Source organism: Hippopotamus amphibius, chromosome 2 (genome assembly GCF_030028045.1).
Source record: "Hippopotamus amphibius kiboko isolate mHipAmp2 chromosome 2, mHipAmp2.hap2, whole genome shotgun sequence".
Classification (NCBI taxonomy): Eukaryota; Metazoa; Chordata; class Mammalia; order Artiodactyla; family Hippopotamidae; genus Hippopotamus; species Hippopotamus amphibius.
In genome coordinates, this window is record NC_080187.1 from 158,339,141 (window position 1) to 158,355,470 (window position 16,330).

The 16,330-nt window shown below is 36.1% G+C and overlaps 1 protein-coding gene across 1 annotated transcript in view; it reads left to right on the forward strand.

The window, feature by feature from the left end:
* The first annotated feature begins 3,162 nt into the window (after window positions 1–3,162).
* Window positions 3,163–16,330, forward strand: part of SEC23A (SEC23 homolog A, COPII coat complex component) — a 60,067-nt gene continuing 46,899 nt past the window's right edge. The window contains exons 1-7 of the mRNA XM_057722519.1: window positions 3,163–3,320; window positions 9,084–9,325; window positions 10,731–10,788; window positions 10,992–11,078; window positions 11,979–12,215; window positions 14,933–15,012; window positions 15,772–15,916. Coding sequence (XP_057578502.1) covers window positions 9,105–9,325; window positions 10,731–10,788; window positions 10,992–11,078; window positions 11,979–12,215; window positions 14,933–15,012; window positions 15,772–15,916 — 828 coding nt within the window. The 5' untranslated portion in view covers window positions 3,163–3,320; window positions 9,084–9,104. The remainder of the gene's footprint in view (window positions 3,321–9,083; window positions 9,326–10,730; window positions 10,789–10,991; window positions 11,079–11,978; window positions 12,216–14,932; window positions 15,013–15,771; window positions 15,917–16,330) is intronic.

Sequence of the window (16,330 nt, forward strand, 5' to 3'; positions counted from 1 at the left end):
ATGAAACTCCTAGAAGAGAACACAGGCAAAACATTCTGACATAAATCTTACCAATGTTTTCTTAGGTCAGACTGACCTAATCAAAAGAATATCTATCTATCTATCTATCTATCTATCTATCTATCTATCTATCTATCTATCATCTATCTATCTATCTATCTAATCTGTATGTGTATCTGAATCACTTTGCAGTACACCAGACCAGAAAGTAACAATATTGTAATTCAACTATACTTCAATTTCAAAAAAATTTCCATTTTCTATCTATTCTTCCTCAGATCAAAACCTCCTAACTTTCAGTATATCAGAAAAAATTGTCTTCACCATTTACCATCTGGGTCCAATGGATCCTTTTTAATTTTTATATCTTTAAGTCATTTCATGAATAATTTATGCACATTAGAGTTAAGGTATATCCAATAAAGCTGTTATTCAAAAAAGAGTGAAGGGATAATGGAAAAAAACTTTATTGGAAATTTCAGTAAGTATAGAAACATAGAAAACCCCAGTTTTTATTCCATATTTTCCTGGTTTTGAAGATATATCCAAAATGGTCAGTGCCCTCTAATGCAACTACCTACTCATTACCTGTGATACTGAGTCTGGAACATACCCATCTTGTAAATAGTGACTGCAGATTCCAAATATATCACTATTACATATTAGCTTATTGTTGATTCTGGTTCTTTTTGCACATGCATCATCAAAACACAAGACTTGAAAAATTTTTTGAAACCTTTAAAGCCTCATCATTTTGTTGAAGAGAGGACAGCCGTCTTCTTTGCTACTCAGTTGCAAAACATTTGTATTTTTAGTTTTATAAATGAGCAACTCAAAGAATGTTTAATTTCTAGATTATTTTCTCACATCCTTTGCATACACAACTGCCATTAGCATTTGTCCACTTAAGAATCATACCAAGTAAATTATCCATATAAACATCATAAAAGATGAAAGAATACTGTAATATATGCTCTTGGCAAAATGAGATCATCCAGATGCTTGTTGCAAAATCTTGTGGAATGAAGTTATTCCTTTTGAATGAATAACTAGATGAGAATACCACATTTTCTTTTTGTCCTTATAAATATATTAACTCATTAATTCTTGAGTTTGAAAAATTCATCTAGGAGATGGTCATCTAAAGATTCCTAGTTTAAGGTTTTCCTATCATTATTAGAGTCTAGAGTGCTGTTCTCTATCTCTGTATTCATTTTCCGAATTCTGAATTCTCAGCTATATTCAATGGGAGCTAAAGGCATAGTACAAAGATCTTGAAAGATGCTGCAGTACTTTGAGCATTGCAGAAAGAAAACTGAAGGATAATGCAATAGTGATGACTTTCTTCACTATTCTATCATCTTAAGTAATTCTGTCATTTTTCCATTTTCTTATTATTTTAGTATATTTTAAAGCATAATTTGGAACAATTAATGAGTAATGATGAAATAATTCCATGGATGATGAAGTATCAGAATGTTGCAAGACATAGGAAAAATAAGATCAATAAGATTCCATGATATATCCTAGATTTACAAGAGTCCAATGGACCCATATGACCACTGCAAACAGAGTAAGTTTTATCTCATGTTTTTAAAAAATAAGGTTTCTCTTTGTTTTTTGGAAGACCTTTAAGAGAGAATAAAAGTCATGAAAAAACAATCCTTACGAATAGTACTCCCAAAAGAGGAAATTCTAGAAAACTAAAGTTGGGTCTAATAGATCCTGATGATATGTACAAGGGTTAAACTCAAACTCATTCACCTTTAAGTACATAAAGACAGATATAAATGAATTTGTTACCCATCCTAACATTTATGTCATCGTAATAGGAAACAAAAACCTTTTGTTCAGCTGAAAACACAGGCACTATGACTTATTTGACTTGATTGACCTGGATGCAAAGATCTCTTTCTGGGGACCACAAAATGAATGAAATTATCAAAGGTGCTATTCTTTGGTGTATTCCTCACTGAATTCCAGGATCCTGGTGGATCCTCTCACCTGTCTATTTACCCTACTCATTCTTAGATCTTGTTTCTTTTTGTGAATGTCCTTATTCCACCTTTTCATCATCATCTACAGCTATTTACTTGCTGTACTTTCAGTCAAGAATCCTTGTTAAGGTAGCACCCTGAGCCCACTTTATTTGCAGGCCTATACAGAATTTTGGCTTTTGATTTCTATTTCTTCAAGATTGTATTAAAATTTGATAAGCAAACTCATCCTCTTTTACCTTACAAAACAAACTGAGAAAGTAAAATATATGTTTGCTGCATATCTTATTTCTTGAGAATATAAGCTTTGAAGAACAAAAAACTGATCTTTTTCTCTATTCCGTAAAATGCTTATAGGGGTAAGCTTTGCAGGATTTTAGGTAGACCTGTCTGGACATAATTCCGAGAGCAACCCCTCACTGTCTCTCCGATTTTGCTCAGTTCTTTTCCTGGAAAGAGAAGCAGAAAACATCAAAATTAATCAGCCAAAGATTGTTGTGTGTGTGTGTGTGTGTGTGTGTGTAGTGGGTAGAGGTGGCAGAGGCAGCGTAGGAGGAAAGAGGTAAACTAACTAGGAACACATGAATAGCGTATAAATAGTACATAAGTTCTTCCAGACCAGACACTTGGCCTATTTTGCCTACGTCGTATCACGGCGTCGTATCACAGACAGATGTTCTGTAAATGTTTGTTGCATTAAGTGAAAGAACGAACGTCTCTCACTTTGCTTTTTCAGGGGAGATGCGGCTTGCGGTTCTTGGAATCAGTCAGGGTCCTAGAGGAGAGGATGTCCTAGAGGACACCTCCATTTCTCTCAGCGAGCTGAGGGGTCGGACAACAGAAGGTCGTACCTCATTGTGGGCCGCGGGGAGGAGGAATCCCCCCGGCTCCACCGGGAGAGGGGACCCGAGCGCCACGGCGCAGCCCCACCCTCGCGCTCCAGTTCCGCCAGGGTCCTGTCACGGTTGCCCCGCCCCTCCAGCCCCGTCCCCGCCTCTTTCCATCCCCTCCCCGCCCCTCGGTCCGGGTCCCGCACCCTCCCCTTCGGTTCCCCGGCCCGGTCGCCCCGCCCCCAGAATGTTCCCACCCCCAGCCTCCCCCTCACGCCCCGCCCCTCCCCCTCACGCCCCGCCCCTCCCCCTCCCTTTGACGTGGCAGAGGCGGCACCAGCCATGTTGGTCCAGCGGAGTTCTGCGCCGAGACCGGGGGCGGGGCGGCGCCGGCCCTGATTGCGGTGCCACGGCTGCTCCCGCTCGGCCGAGGGGACGGATTTTGTGAGGCGGAGGCTGCACAGGCGCGGATCTCGTACGTGGTGGCACTGCGGTAAGGATCGATTTCAGGGCCGCCTCCTCTCGGCTCCCTGGGGGGCCGCGGGCGCTCAGTGGGAAGCGGGGGAGGGGCGGCCGTGCGGCGGCGGGTCCGCGGGCCGGGGTCTCAGGGGTGGTGCCGGCTCTGCTCTCTTGGTGCCCCGGGACAGGCGGGGTTCGCCGGGGCTGCGACCCGGCCCGGCGGGGGCTGCCTTGAGCCCTGAACTTGTCACCTCTCACCCACCACCCTCTGCTTAGTTCTCTCTGGGCCTGGGAACCCGGCCCCTTCACCCACCTCCCCTGGATCAGGTGTGAAAGATGGAAGTCGAGTGAAAAACAGCAGTCTGGGCATCTCCCCCCAGCACCTCACCTTCCGCTCCCGGCCGTTCTGCCTTCCCCACCCCACCCACCCCATCACCGCTTCTGGGTACTTTGACTTCTTGGTTCATTCCCTGCCTGATCTGAAGAGCCCTAGACTTTGAACCGAGGTGACTTCGTCACCCGTAGTTCGGCCTTGAGAGTTACAGGGGATAAGGAGAAAAGTGCCAGGTAGAACTGACACCTTGGGCCTTGATTACAAACAGACTTCAGTTTTCAGATTGGACCCATCTTACCTAGTTCCATCCGGCCCTAAGTGTTTTCCCATTTTGGTGGGAAGGAAAAAGTCATAGTAAATCTGCATGTAATCACTGGAGTGAGTATGTTGAATTCGTGTTTTCCTGTGAACTTCCTCAAGTTCCACCACTCAAAGTCGTGGATAACTAGCCAAGTTAACTTGGTTAAAAGAAGTTTTAGATTTAAATATGGATTTAACTATAAATGCATGTTGTCTTCCTTCTCTCCCTTCTCCAGTTGTCTAATTGACATCATTTTGGAAGTCCAGTCATTTTTAATTGGTTCAGAATTTTAGATTTAGAAGGGGCCTTGTAGTTTTCTAACCCAAAACCCTTAATTGAGGATCAGAAAGGTTAAGCTATTTGTCGAATGTAATAAATCTACTCATGAGAGGCAGTTGAAGACACTCCATTGAGGATTTTAGGACAGAAAAGTGGGAGAGGCACATTTAATTGTTAACAAATATATCTGATTGGGAGGAACTCAAATTTTACTTGCAATTTACAGTGTTTTTCACTTAGTTATCTATAGAAGGGCTAAAATTGGAATATTGAAAACCTTTTAATTATTATTGAATAGGTAAAGCCTTTTAAAATACTGTGGGCACATATCTGATGTGCTAGGTTGAAGTGACTTAATGCTTCTTTGCTTTTAATTATATCATGAGAAAATATTTTAACTAAAGTAATTCTCCCAGTGATTATAAGTTGTGCTGAAAAATGAGACATTTCTTTAGTATGGTCTTTTATGTTTTGTACCACTTTTAAAAAATATAACAACTAATTTATTAAGTCTGCATCCTAATACAGTGTTTGAATCATTTATTTAGTTTTATGCTTTTATACAAACATAACATTAGGGGAGAGAGTGCTTATCAAATAATGCTATTTTATAAAAAGCTAGTTTGTAAAAGGACTTTATTTCAGATGTACTGTTGTTGCATATGGGACCAAGCCTGGCAGAATTTGTACTATTGATGGAATGAGTGATTTTTTAAAATTAATTAATTAATTAATTGGCTGCGTTGAGTCTTCGTTGTTTTCTCTATTTGCGGTGAGTACTTCTTTGTGGTGCACAGGTGTCTCATTGCGGTGGCCTCTCTTGTTGTGGAGCATGGGCTCTAGGCTTGCAGGCTTCAGTAGTTGCATAGCATGAGCTCAAAAGTTGTGGCTGGCGAGTTCTAGAGCGCAGGCTCAGTAGTTGTGGCACCCGGACTTAGTTGCTTCTCCACATGTGGGATCCTCCTGGATCTGGGCCTGAACCTGTGTCCCCTGCATTGGCAGGCAGATTCTTAACCACTGGGTCACCAGGGAAGTCCGGAATGAATGATTTTAAGAGTAATTTCTCTCTTGGAAAGGTGAGGGTAGTTGGGGAGGTGTTTTGCATGCCTATGTAATTGGACCAGTTAAGAAGAAACATGTGGGGTGTTTTTCAAACTAATGCTGGAAAGTGAGAATGTAAGAAATAAATAGATGTGATTTAGTGAACAAATATGATCTTAGAGCAGAGAGATTGAGAGGACAAAGAGTGAGGAAGAGGAGGGGAATTGTACTCAAATATCACTCAGGTGATTAGTATGTCTCAATAAAAAGTAAGGATGTGGAGTTACAATCCAGGTTTGTTACCTGTTGTAGAAACTTAAGCCTGGCCATTGCCTGTGTGTAGATGTCTTCATGCTAAGTTTCGTAGAGCCTTTTCTCTTCTAGGCTCCCTGGTTTTGTATTAAGCCCTAGAGTCCTAAGGAGGTGATTCTCAGGACCTCTTTGTACTCTTTTTTTCTTTTAAATGGTCGTAATGGTTCTTCAGTGAATAGCTGGACACCACTGGCAATGGGTTGGAGCAGGCCATCACATCCAATAATGTTTGGTCCTTCATAGAGTTGTATATAGCCCAATACTTTTCATTGGATTAGTATAAGGAATGCTATAGCAAGTAGAATGGGAATAATTAATGAAAGAAGGTTGATTATAACCAAATTGTTAAGGAGAGAAGGTAAATATACTCTTAAATATTATTGAGGATCCAGAAGAAAACAAAAAACCTGGCTTAATAGAAGACAGATGGATTTTCATATCTACTTCTTTGCAATCTGTTGTAATATGTTGTTTTGGTTGACTTGTATGAAGGAAATCTGGCCTCACGTGGATATGTACAAGGGTGAGTCAAAAATTATCCCCACTCTGGCTGTAAAATTTAGAGAAGTTTTAATATAACTGGAGTGTGGATAATTTTTGACTCACTCTCATAGTTGGAAAAAGGAGAGATATCTTTCTTTTTCTTTTTTTCTTTTTTAAAAATTTGAAATTTTTTATTGAAGTATAGTTGATTTATAATTTTTTTAAGAACTTTTATTGAGATACAGTTAGCAAACAATAAACTGCATATATTTAGAGTGTACGATTTGGTATTTTTTTTCTTATTAGTAATGTATATATGGCAATCGCAATCAAGGAGAGAGATCTTAATAGCTTTTTCATGTTAAAAAATGTGCATATTCTGTGATGTTACAGCAAAACTTGACAGTTTTAAGAAATCGAGTTAATTGCAGTGTAGAATCTGAAATCTTAGAAGCTAACTTTTTGTATTCTATTGCATTAAAACCCATTGGTCTACCAGATGTAAAATAGATGGCTAGTGGGAAGCTACTACAGAGCACAGGGAGATCAGCTTGATGCTTTGTGAAGACCTAAACGGGTGGGATAGGGAGGTTGGGAGGGAGGCTCAAGAGGGAGGGGATATGGGAATATATATATACTTGTGGCTGATTCACTTTGTTGTACAGCTGACACAATACTGTAAAGCAGTTATACTCCAATAAAGATAAAAAACAAAAACAAAACCAAAAACCCATTGGTCTATCCTACACTTTGAATGGATCATTTACTCATGCATAATTTTGTAACATCATGAACTGATCATTTAGGAGATCTTGCTTCACTGAATAATGTTTATCTTCCAAATGTTTCCATGTTTTATTATACAATATATTGCAGTATAAAACCTGTTATTATCACTGCTGATCTCATCAGCAAAATCTTTACGTATTAGGAAGTTGTGAAGTTCATGGTATTAGATACAAGTTTTCAAAAATATTAATTTTTTAATTTAAATTTGAGAAAGCTCAAGTTTTATCATTGGCAACAAATACTGTGAATGGTTTTGCAGATGACAGGCACACTTCATTTTTGAGAAAATATATGCCAAATATCTCAGTACTAGTTATATATTATTCTTGGAGAACTGAGAAAAATAGTCACGCAACACATTTTTTGTGCTTTGTGGTTCAAATGAATAACCCTGATTGGTCAAATATATTTTAATAATATTTTAATGCTTTTTGGTGATACATTTTAGATGCATCTCAGATTATAGATGCAGTTAAGTAATAAATGGAAAACTTCACTTGCTTTATGTTCTGTAGAAATAATGGGGAGGATTGCATAGTCCTAAAATTTATACTCACATCTGTAGCATGGAAAGCTGCTATTAAAGACCATTACTGTCCCAGAGGAGGTTGTTTCTCCTCTTATTATTTCCTGTGTTAAAAACTCAGTTTATACAGAAGTTAAAATCTTAAAAGTTAAAATCTTCTAACTCCCCTCTGATTATCCCAGACATTTGTTTTATCATTATCTTTCAACAGCCACTTTTTCTTGAATGTGCATATTATCTTTCTCAAAGCTGTTTCTTGTATTTAGCTTTAAAATAATCTTTTCTAAACAAACCTAGTTATCTTAGGATTTCTCTGTACCCTTTTTCAATCTTTGAAAAATCCATGATTGCTTTTGATTAGCATAAAATTCCTTAGTTGTCTCTGAAATTCTGATTGGAGGAAATACAGTGTTTAGTTTTTATTTTCTTATATGTTAATTGAGATATAATTGGCATATAACTTTTATTTCTTTTAAAGAAGGGAAAGTTCCTAGCTGCTTAACATGCTTAGATGTGTTAAGCTTCATTTTCTGTAATTTGTTTTCGAAATATATTTGAACATTTTTCTAAAATTAAAATTGTTATATCTAATAATAACCTTTCTTCCCTTACTTACATTTTAATATCAGTTCCTCATCTCATCATTGTTCTTGGCAACTTTAGCATCCGTGTTGGCTCTGTTGGCACCCTACCTTCGTTAATTCTTCAGTTTTTGGTGCCATTCATCTCTCCCACAAATCTTTTAGGCAGCCACATAGTACTTGAAACTTCTCAGACTTTTAAATTTTACAATTTCCTTCCATCACTAACCACTGTTGCAGTTTGAGAGCATGAGATAGTGGGTTGGCCAAAAAGTTGGTTCGGGTTTTTCCGTAAAATGATGTTATGGAAACACCCAAATAAACTTTTTGGCCAACCCAAATAGAACCGTTGCCCAGGTAGGAGAGCTGGCATCCTAGTCAGGCAGTTAAAGAATACCAAGATGGAGATGTATCTTGATACTGGGCCCTAAGCAGAGCGGCATCTCTCTCTTCCGGTAGTAAATTTAAATGATTATATTGAAATTATATATCTCGGGTTAGAGTTTAAAATGCTCTTACAAGCTGGAATGTTAAATGTATTCTGAATTAAGAGGTTAAATGATGTATACATCATATGGAACACACTTATCATGCACTTACTTACTGTTCCTCAAATGTCCTGTATTTGCATGATAAAAAATTACCTGTCCAAAATAGAGGTACCTAGTTTTAGAAAAATTGTTTTGTTGTGCACCCTTAAACATTCTCTTCTAGAAAGTTTAGTAGAAACTTAATTTTCTGGGTAGAAAAGCATGTGAGTTTTAGAATTTAATGTTTTGACAGTCTGTTTATTAGAATAATGTAGTTCACAAGGCTGATATGAAACACTTAGGATCTAGATTTTCCCCCGTTTTTGCCTTAAATCAATAGGGTATCTATTTTACTATTTATTATTTTTTGCTGTATTTTTTTTCAAGAGTGAATAAAAAAGGATAATATACCTCTTATCGGGCCTAATGGGCCTTGGGTTCTGTAGAGCCAATCATCATTTTGTTATAATTGAGGTCATTGTTGCTTGCTAATTTTTTTCTGAGATCAGTATTTTCATTTGGTTATGATTTCTAATGGATTACTATTGCTGGAAGTAGGAAGAACATACTTATTTTGAATTTCTTAAGAGGATTTAAAAATACCTTTTAATTTTGTTACAGAAACAAGACTCAAGCTTTACAATGACAACCTATTTGGAATTCATCCAGCAAAATGAAGAACGAGACGGAGTCCGATTTAGTTGGAATGTTTGGCCATCAAGTCGACTGGAAGCTACAAGAATGGTTGTTCCAGTAGCAGCCTTATTTACACCACTGAAGGAGAGACCGGATTTGCCACCCATTCAATATGAACCTGTTCTGTGTAGTAGGACCACTTGCCGTGCAGTTTTGAATCCTTTATGGTAATTAAAGTATATGAAAAAAAACTAATGTGTCACTATGATTTAAAAAATGTAGTTTCTTTCTTGCTCATTTATATAAAAATGTCTTTGTTTTCATTTATAGTTATTTTTTCAAATTAAGGTAGTCAGCTCCGAAGTGCTATAAAATTTTAGGATCAATCTAGTTGTAGTGAGTTGATAAGAAACCAAATGCAAAATTGTCACTATGAAACTGTTAGACTCTATCAGTATTCTCTAGATACTGACGCTGGCTGTTAACCCATCTTGTGTCATTTGGAAAGTCATAATTGAGTGATAACAGTGTTAGAAAAATATTATGATTTCTCATTACATAAGTCAGACTCTCAAGAATCCTCTTTTATTCCTCTTTCTACTACCTCTCTCTCCACCCAATCCACTGGCAAATCTGGTCAATTCTGTCTCCAGAACATTACTGATTCTGTCTCTTATTCTCAGTCTCTGCTACTATATGGCACTTCAAGATATATCATCTTTTTCCTGGATAGTTTCATTCTCTTGTTTCTATTCTTGCCCTTCAACAGTCTATTCTCCACCCAGAAGCTAGAGTTTTACAAATGGATATCAGATTATTAAAATCCTTCAAAAGCTTCTTATTACACTTGGAATGAAAAATCCAAACCCCTTATCAAGACCTATGAAGTCCTGTACGATCTAGCCTCTGTATTTCTGCCTTCATCTTGTATCATCAATTCTCTTTATTCTCATCTACATCACACCTTACCCTCTCTCTGATCCTGGATGTAACTTCTGTCACAGACTGTGCAGTAGCTAATGTGCTGCGGGGATTGCTTTGCCCCCCAGATTTCCCTGTGACAGGTTTCTTTTCATCTTGATTACATTTCAGTTATTAATGTAGGCTGTCCTTTAAAGTAGTCCTCTCCAATACATTCTCATATCCTGCTTTGTTAGCTTTAATCTTTACTCTCACTGCGTACAAGTAACTTCTGTGTGAGTTTGCTTGTTTATTGTCTTTCTTTTTTAGGCTATAAGCTCTATGATAGCAGGGATCTTTGATCTCGTTTACTTTTTTATCATTAGCACCTAGAATAATGGCATTTAATAAGTATATTCTTGTTGAATAAATGTTTTCTAGATCTGAGTGTAGAAGTTACGGAGTCATTTGGAGAAAAAAATAGGATTATCCTAATTTTATTGTTGATATTTGCTATATATTAAAAGTTACAATATATTCATTTTGGTGAACTTGTATGTGTTAAAAGTATGAATTAAATATTGGTAACACCTAAAAATACATGGCTTTTAAAGATTGCTTTGACTATCAATTTGAATGTGTTCATTTTGAGAAAGAAATTAATTTTATTGAAGTTAGGATCATTATACAATGTAACTGAACCATAAGCTATTGTATCTTTTCTTGAAACAGTCAAGTGGATTATCGAGCAAAACTCTGGGCTTGCAACTTTTGTTATCAAAGGAATCAGGTAAGAAAACCTCTGTTGCAGATGTTAATGCTATACTACCGGTCTAAATATGCAGAAAAATGCATATTTAAAAATAAAGATTAAATAACTTTTTATATGATGAAAATATTTTTTAATAATTGAATGATCAGGAAATAATTAAGTTTAAAATTTCATTACTTGCAAGTAATTTGTTAAAATTTTTTGTTTTTTTCTACCTATAGTTTCCACCTACTTATGCTGGTATATCTGAACTGAATCAACCTGCTGAACTTTTACCTCAGTTTTCTAGCATTGAATATGTAGTTCTGGTAAGAACATAACTCTTTAAAAAAAGTTTAAAATATCCAGTAACTTACTTTATACAAAAATAATTCTTAAATTGAGCTGACTTAAAAGACATCATTCTTGATTCTCACATTGAATTGAGCATTTCAAAGGTAAGAACTGTCAAGGTCAGTTTGAGCAAGGTAATTTCTGTTGCAGTTATTTGAAAAGTAGCCAGGATATTGGGTGGGGTGGTGTGATTTGCTATATTGAGTAGATCAATGAACAGTAAAGTATCAATTTTGCTTTGTAGTTGGAAGGTCAGTTACAAACACTTGATGCTGGAGCCTAATGATACATCCTCAAGTCTGATAATGAAATTACTCTTGCATTGGCCCTTGTTAGGAAGATCATTTTTCTTCCCTTTTGAACAGCTTTCCATAGTTATTTACATATTTAAGTATTAAGTTAATATCTTTTATGAATATTGTAGAAAAAGCAGAATATGGTTCACTTGAGCCAGTCAGTGATTTGTCCACTCTGGCTAGTTTCCAGTTCTTTTACAATCCAATTCAGGGTTAGATAATTATTTTATAAAAATCACCTAATTTTGCTTTTAAGCTTTAGTTACTGTTTTCTTATTTTAAAAGAAATAAATACTTGTTATAAGAAATGAAACCTCATGCAGTTAAGTAAAATTGAAAGTGAAAATCTCCTTCATGTAACTATAAATAATGTTTTTAAACTGAATTTTTCACTTAATGATGTCTTGGATATCTCTGCATGCATATATAACCTTTTTCATTTCTGAAATGGCTTTATTAGGATTCTGCTCTGTAAATGTATTGTAAATTATTTAATTAGTCCTCTATTGATTATCTTGTATATTATGCTGGAGTGTTTTAAAAAAACAACATTTTTTTTATTGCAATATTTTTTAAAAGCGTGGTCCTCAGATGCCTTTGATATTCCTCTATGTGGTTGATACTTGCATGGAAGATGAAGATTTACAAGCACTGAAAGAATCTATGCAGATGTCATTAAGTCTTTTACCACCTACAGCTTTGGTTGGCCTAATTACTTTTGGGAGAATGGTGCAGGTTCATGAACTTGGTTGTGAGGGCATTTCAAAAAGCTATGTCTTCAGAGGAACAAAAGATCTGTCTGCCAAACAACTGCAGGTAAACAACAAGAATGGTCATTTCAGCCTGTCTGTGCATATCACTATGTATGCCTATAAATGCCTTCTAGATCTAAGTTTCTAGAAAATATTATTATGAATGACTAATATAATTGTACTATAACAAAGCCTTTAACTTTAGTGTTGGCCTCAGCTTTTTTTCATTTGCCTTGAGTTGTTATCGTAGAAATTGAAGACCCTTCACTTTTGAAGGTATATTTAAAATTTAAAGTAAAACTGAAGCTATTTTACTAGGGATTTGAAGGGCTTATTGAAGAGTCATGCTGAAGGTTGAGAGAAGGCAACCACAGAATTTTAGCTTTTGATTCTTTACATCTCACTTAGGAACTAAACACTTTGTGTTTGGCAAGGGGAGATATTTTAAGTCTTGAGAGTTAATAGGTGACCCATATGAGTATATGTATCTTTTCATACACTAGGACATTTTTATCTTTGGGGCAAATTGAGGCTTTGTCTTCCAAGGGAGGGAGTTATATGTAACATACTAGGATCATCTTGGTATATTTTTCAAAATCTTTTTCTGTCCAGAGATTTTGATGTTGAGAGAGTGAGTGAATATGGGCTTCTATTGGGAGATAGTTGAGAGGGTAGGGATTGTTCATGTAAGTGTTTTGAAAAACTTTCTAAGTGATTCTGATACAACCCCAAGTTGAAAAATTACCCTGGAAGGTGATTGATAAGCCTGATATAAAGTAGACAGACATGAAATCAGATTTTGGAGGCATCTAGGGAGCCCAAAATTAAAAAAAAAAGATTTTGAGGATGACTCATTTGAAGCTTAGCAGACTGGGATAGTGGTGCTGCAGTTAACTGAGACAGAAAATACTGGAGGAATTTGCAGGTTTACAGGGGGAGGGTAAATGAACAGTGAATAAGATAGTGCATGAGCAGTAAGATTTGAGGAGGTGGGGAGAATTAGAGTCTGTGTTCTTTCAAGAGCTTTGCTATTGAAAGTAGGGAAGGAGAGAGAAAGAGAGAACCGATTTAAAGAGGTTAACTTTAGGAGGGACACTTGAACGTGTTTATACACAGAAAAGAAAGAGACTCAAGAGGGTGAGTGAAAGCAAAAGTGAGATAGGAGAGTGAGGTTTCGCAAAACATGACAAGGATTCCTTCAGGAGCACAGGAAGCAGAGTACTTTGAAGGGGAGGATCACCTGTTTCCGTGAGAAAAGAGAGTGGGCCAGTGTTAACTCCTATATGCCTTAGTTTTTTTCGTCAGTAAAATGGAGATAATAATAGTATCTACCTTACCAGGTAGTCATGAAAATTAAATGGATTGTGCTTTTAAAGTGTTTGCTATTATTGTTATTTTTAAACTGTAAATTTAAAGTAGTTCTAATTGTAGAGTACCTTTTAGTTAAATTATATAATACATAATGTAATACGTAAAACATTTGCCTTTTTGAAACAATGAATGCATGCAAACTAAATCTTTTTCTCCATTAAAATGTTTTTATCTTCCTTCTCTACCTATCTTGTGGAAGAGAGCCTGGTCTTTGCTCCCCAGATAGTCTTGGATTCAAATTTTAAACTCTTCTAGTTGTATGATCTTGGGCTGATCTCTGCTTGTTTTCTCCTCCTCTATGGAAAGGGATAAACAATACCAATTTACCAGATTATTATTAATACTAAGTGAGATAATGTGAGAACACTCAGTATAGTGTAAACTCTTTCAGGGCTTTATAGCAAAATTTGGATTAATATCTTGCTTTGCCACCTACTAGTTGTGTAACCTTAGTCAAGTTATTTAAGCCCTTCTGAGTGTCAGTTTTCAAAGAAGGAATTTAAAAATCTACTTCGTTATTGTTTTGTGAGGAAATAGTATATATAAAGAGTTTAACACAGAATCTAGCATATAAGCCCTCAGTAAAAAGTTGCTGTTCCTGCTAGTAATGTAGGAGATACTGCAGGATTGGTTCAGTAATTTTTTTTTTTTGGCAGATCTTTAGACTTTCTCATTTTCTGTTAAGTACTTTTATTCTGTTACTCATGACTAAGTATTTCTAGATTCAAGAAATTTTAGCAAAATAACATTATTTTCATGTGTCTAGAGAGGAATTGTTCACACATCTAAAATTCAGAACAAAACTGGCAGTTTGTTTAGGCATTAAATCAGAAAATTAAGAAGCTTAGACGTACAAGGTGTGTGTACCTTATAACCCCCCCTTTATATGATTCTTTATATCTCCCCTTCATATTTATTACATTTGCAATTTTATGCTTATTTAGCTAATCATTAAGCTCTTGTCTTTTTCACCAAAAGATTTAAATTTCCATTTGGTCAGGGACTGTATATTTTTTTCACCATTTAATACCCAGCACATAGCAGATACTTGAGAAAGTACCTGCTATGTGCTGAAAGGAATGAATGAATACAAGTTAAGAAATATAGACTTTCAAGTTATACAGTAACTTATTTTGACCGTTAATTAGAAGTAAAGTATTTCTGAGCTAGTATCTGTCGTCTTTGCTCACATAGGACCTTGTACTTTGCTCTCTTATGATGATTATTTCACTGTATTACTGTTTACCTGACAGTATCCCCAACTAGAACTTTTGCTTTCTGGGGGAAGAGACTTTGTGTTCTATATTTTTGTGTTCCTAATGCCTACAGAAACACCTTGCACATCATAAATAGTTGATATATCTTTGTAGGAGTAATTAAATGGATATCACAGAAATAATCTCTTTACAGGAAATGCTGGGGCTTTCTAAAGTACCAGTTACTCAAGCAACACGTGGTCCTCAGGTACAACAGCCACCTCCTTCCAATAGGTAATAAATATGGCAAAGAGAATTTTATAATTCATGCAGCTATTTTAAGCATCCTGTACCCTTAACTTGAATATAGGCATTCAGTGATACTATATTGTTAAATATTTTTAGGCTTATAAATGTTGCATTAGTATGCTTTTTAAAGAGTTTAGGTAGAATCACATCACTGAAATGGTTGGTTTTTCATCATTACAGTGTAAGGAGTTAGTTTAGTTTTGATATATTCTTAATTTTCTATTTTTAAGTTCAGAAAAACTTAATTTTTATTGTTGAGGGCCCCACAAGCTTTTCATTTTGCCTTCTTAGCCTTGTAGGTAGCTTTTTCCACTAAACTTACTAATCAGAGGTGGTATTACTAAAATTGAGTTGATGTGTCTTCTCATAATTCAGTAACCTTAAAACTTACTAGATTGGTAAATGAAAGATGCAGTCCCAAAGTAATACTTGGTTTGAGTGTTTTATTTATAGTAGTGATACTCAGTGTGGTTCCTCACCAGTGGACAGCATTACCTGGGAATTTATTTGAAATGCAAATTCTTGGTCACCACCCCAGACCTACTGAAAGAAAACTCTGGAACCAGCAATCTATGTTAAAACAAGCCCTCCCACTGATTCTGATGTACACAAAAATTTGAGAACCATTGATCTACCACATATTCAAATTATTTTTCTCTATTTTTAAGAAAGTGGACAATTTATTTCTTAAACCCTCATCCACAAACGTTTATGAATGGCTTTTTATTTAATTTTGTTTTGCAGATTCTTGCAGCCAGTACAGAAAATAGATATGAATCTCACAGATCTTCTGGGAGAACTCCAGCGAGACCCATGGCCTGTACCACAGGGAAAGAGACCTTTGCGTTCCTCTGGGGTGGCACTTTCCATAGCTGTAGGACTACTTGAGGTAGTGACAGTAGCTTTGTTTTGGATGTAACTATGAATGTGTATGTGTATGGAATGATATGCACAAGATAATATTGGGTGGAGAAATCAGGTCGTAGGACAGCACATATATGATTTTATTTAAAGTTTGATCTGTGGTATATCCTTTTGTATATAGAGAGGCTTCTGGAAGGACGTTTACCCAAATGTTAATAGTGGTGAGATAAGGAGAATTTTACTTTTAAGTAGAATTTGAAAATTTTACGCTTGACATATCTTAGCTTTATAATTAGAAGAGTTTTTAAAAAATGTTTCTAAAAATTTGAAATGTTATTAAATTTATAGAAAAGTTTCAAAGGACTTTTTTCTCTGAACTATTTGATATTAAGTTGCTGACCTGATGTTCCTAACCCCTTGAATACTTTAGTTGTTTTTC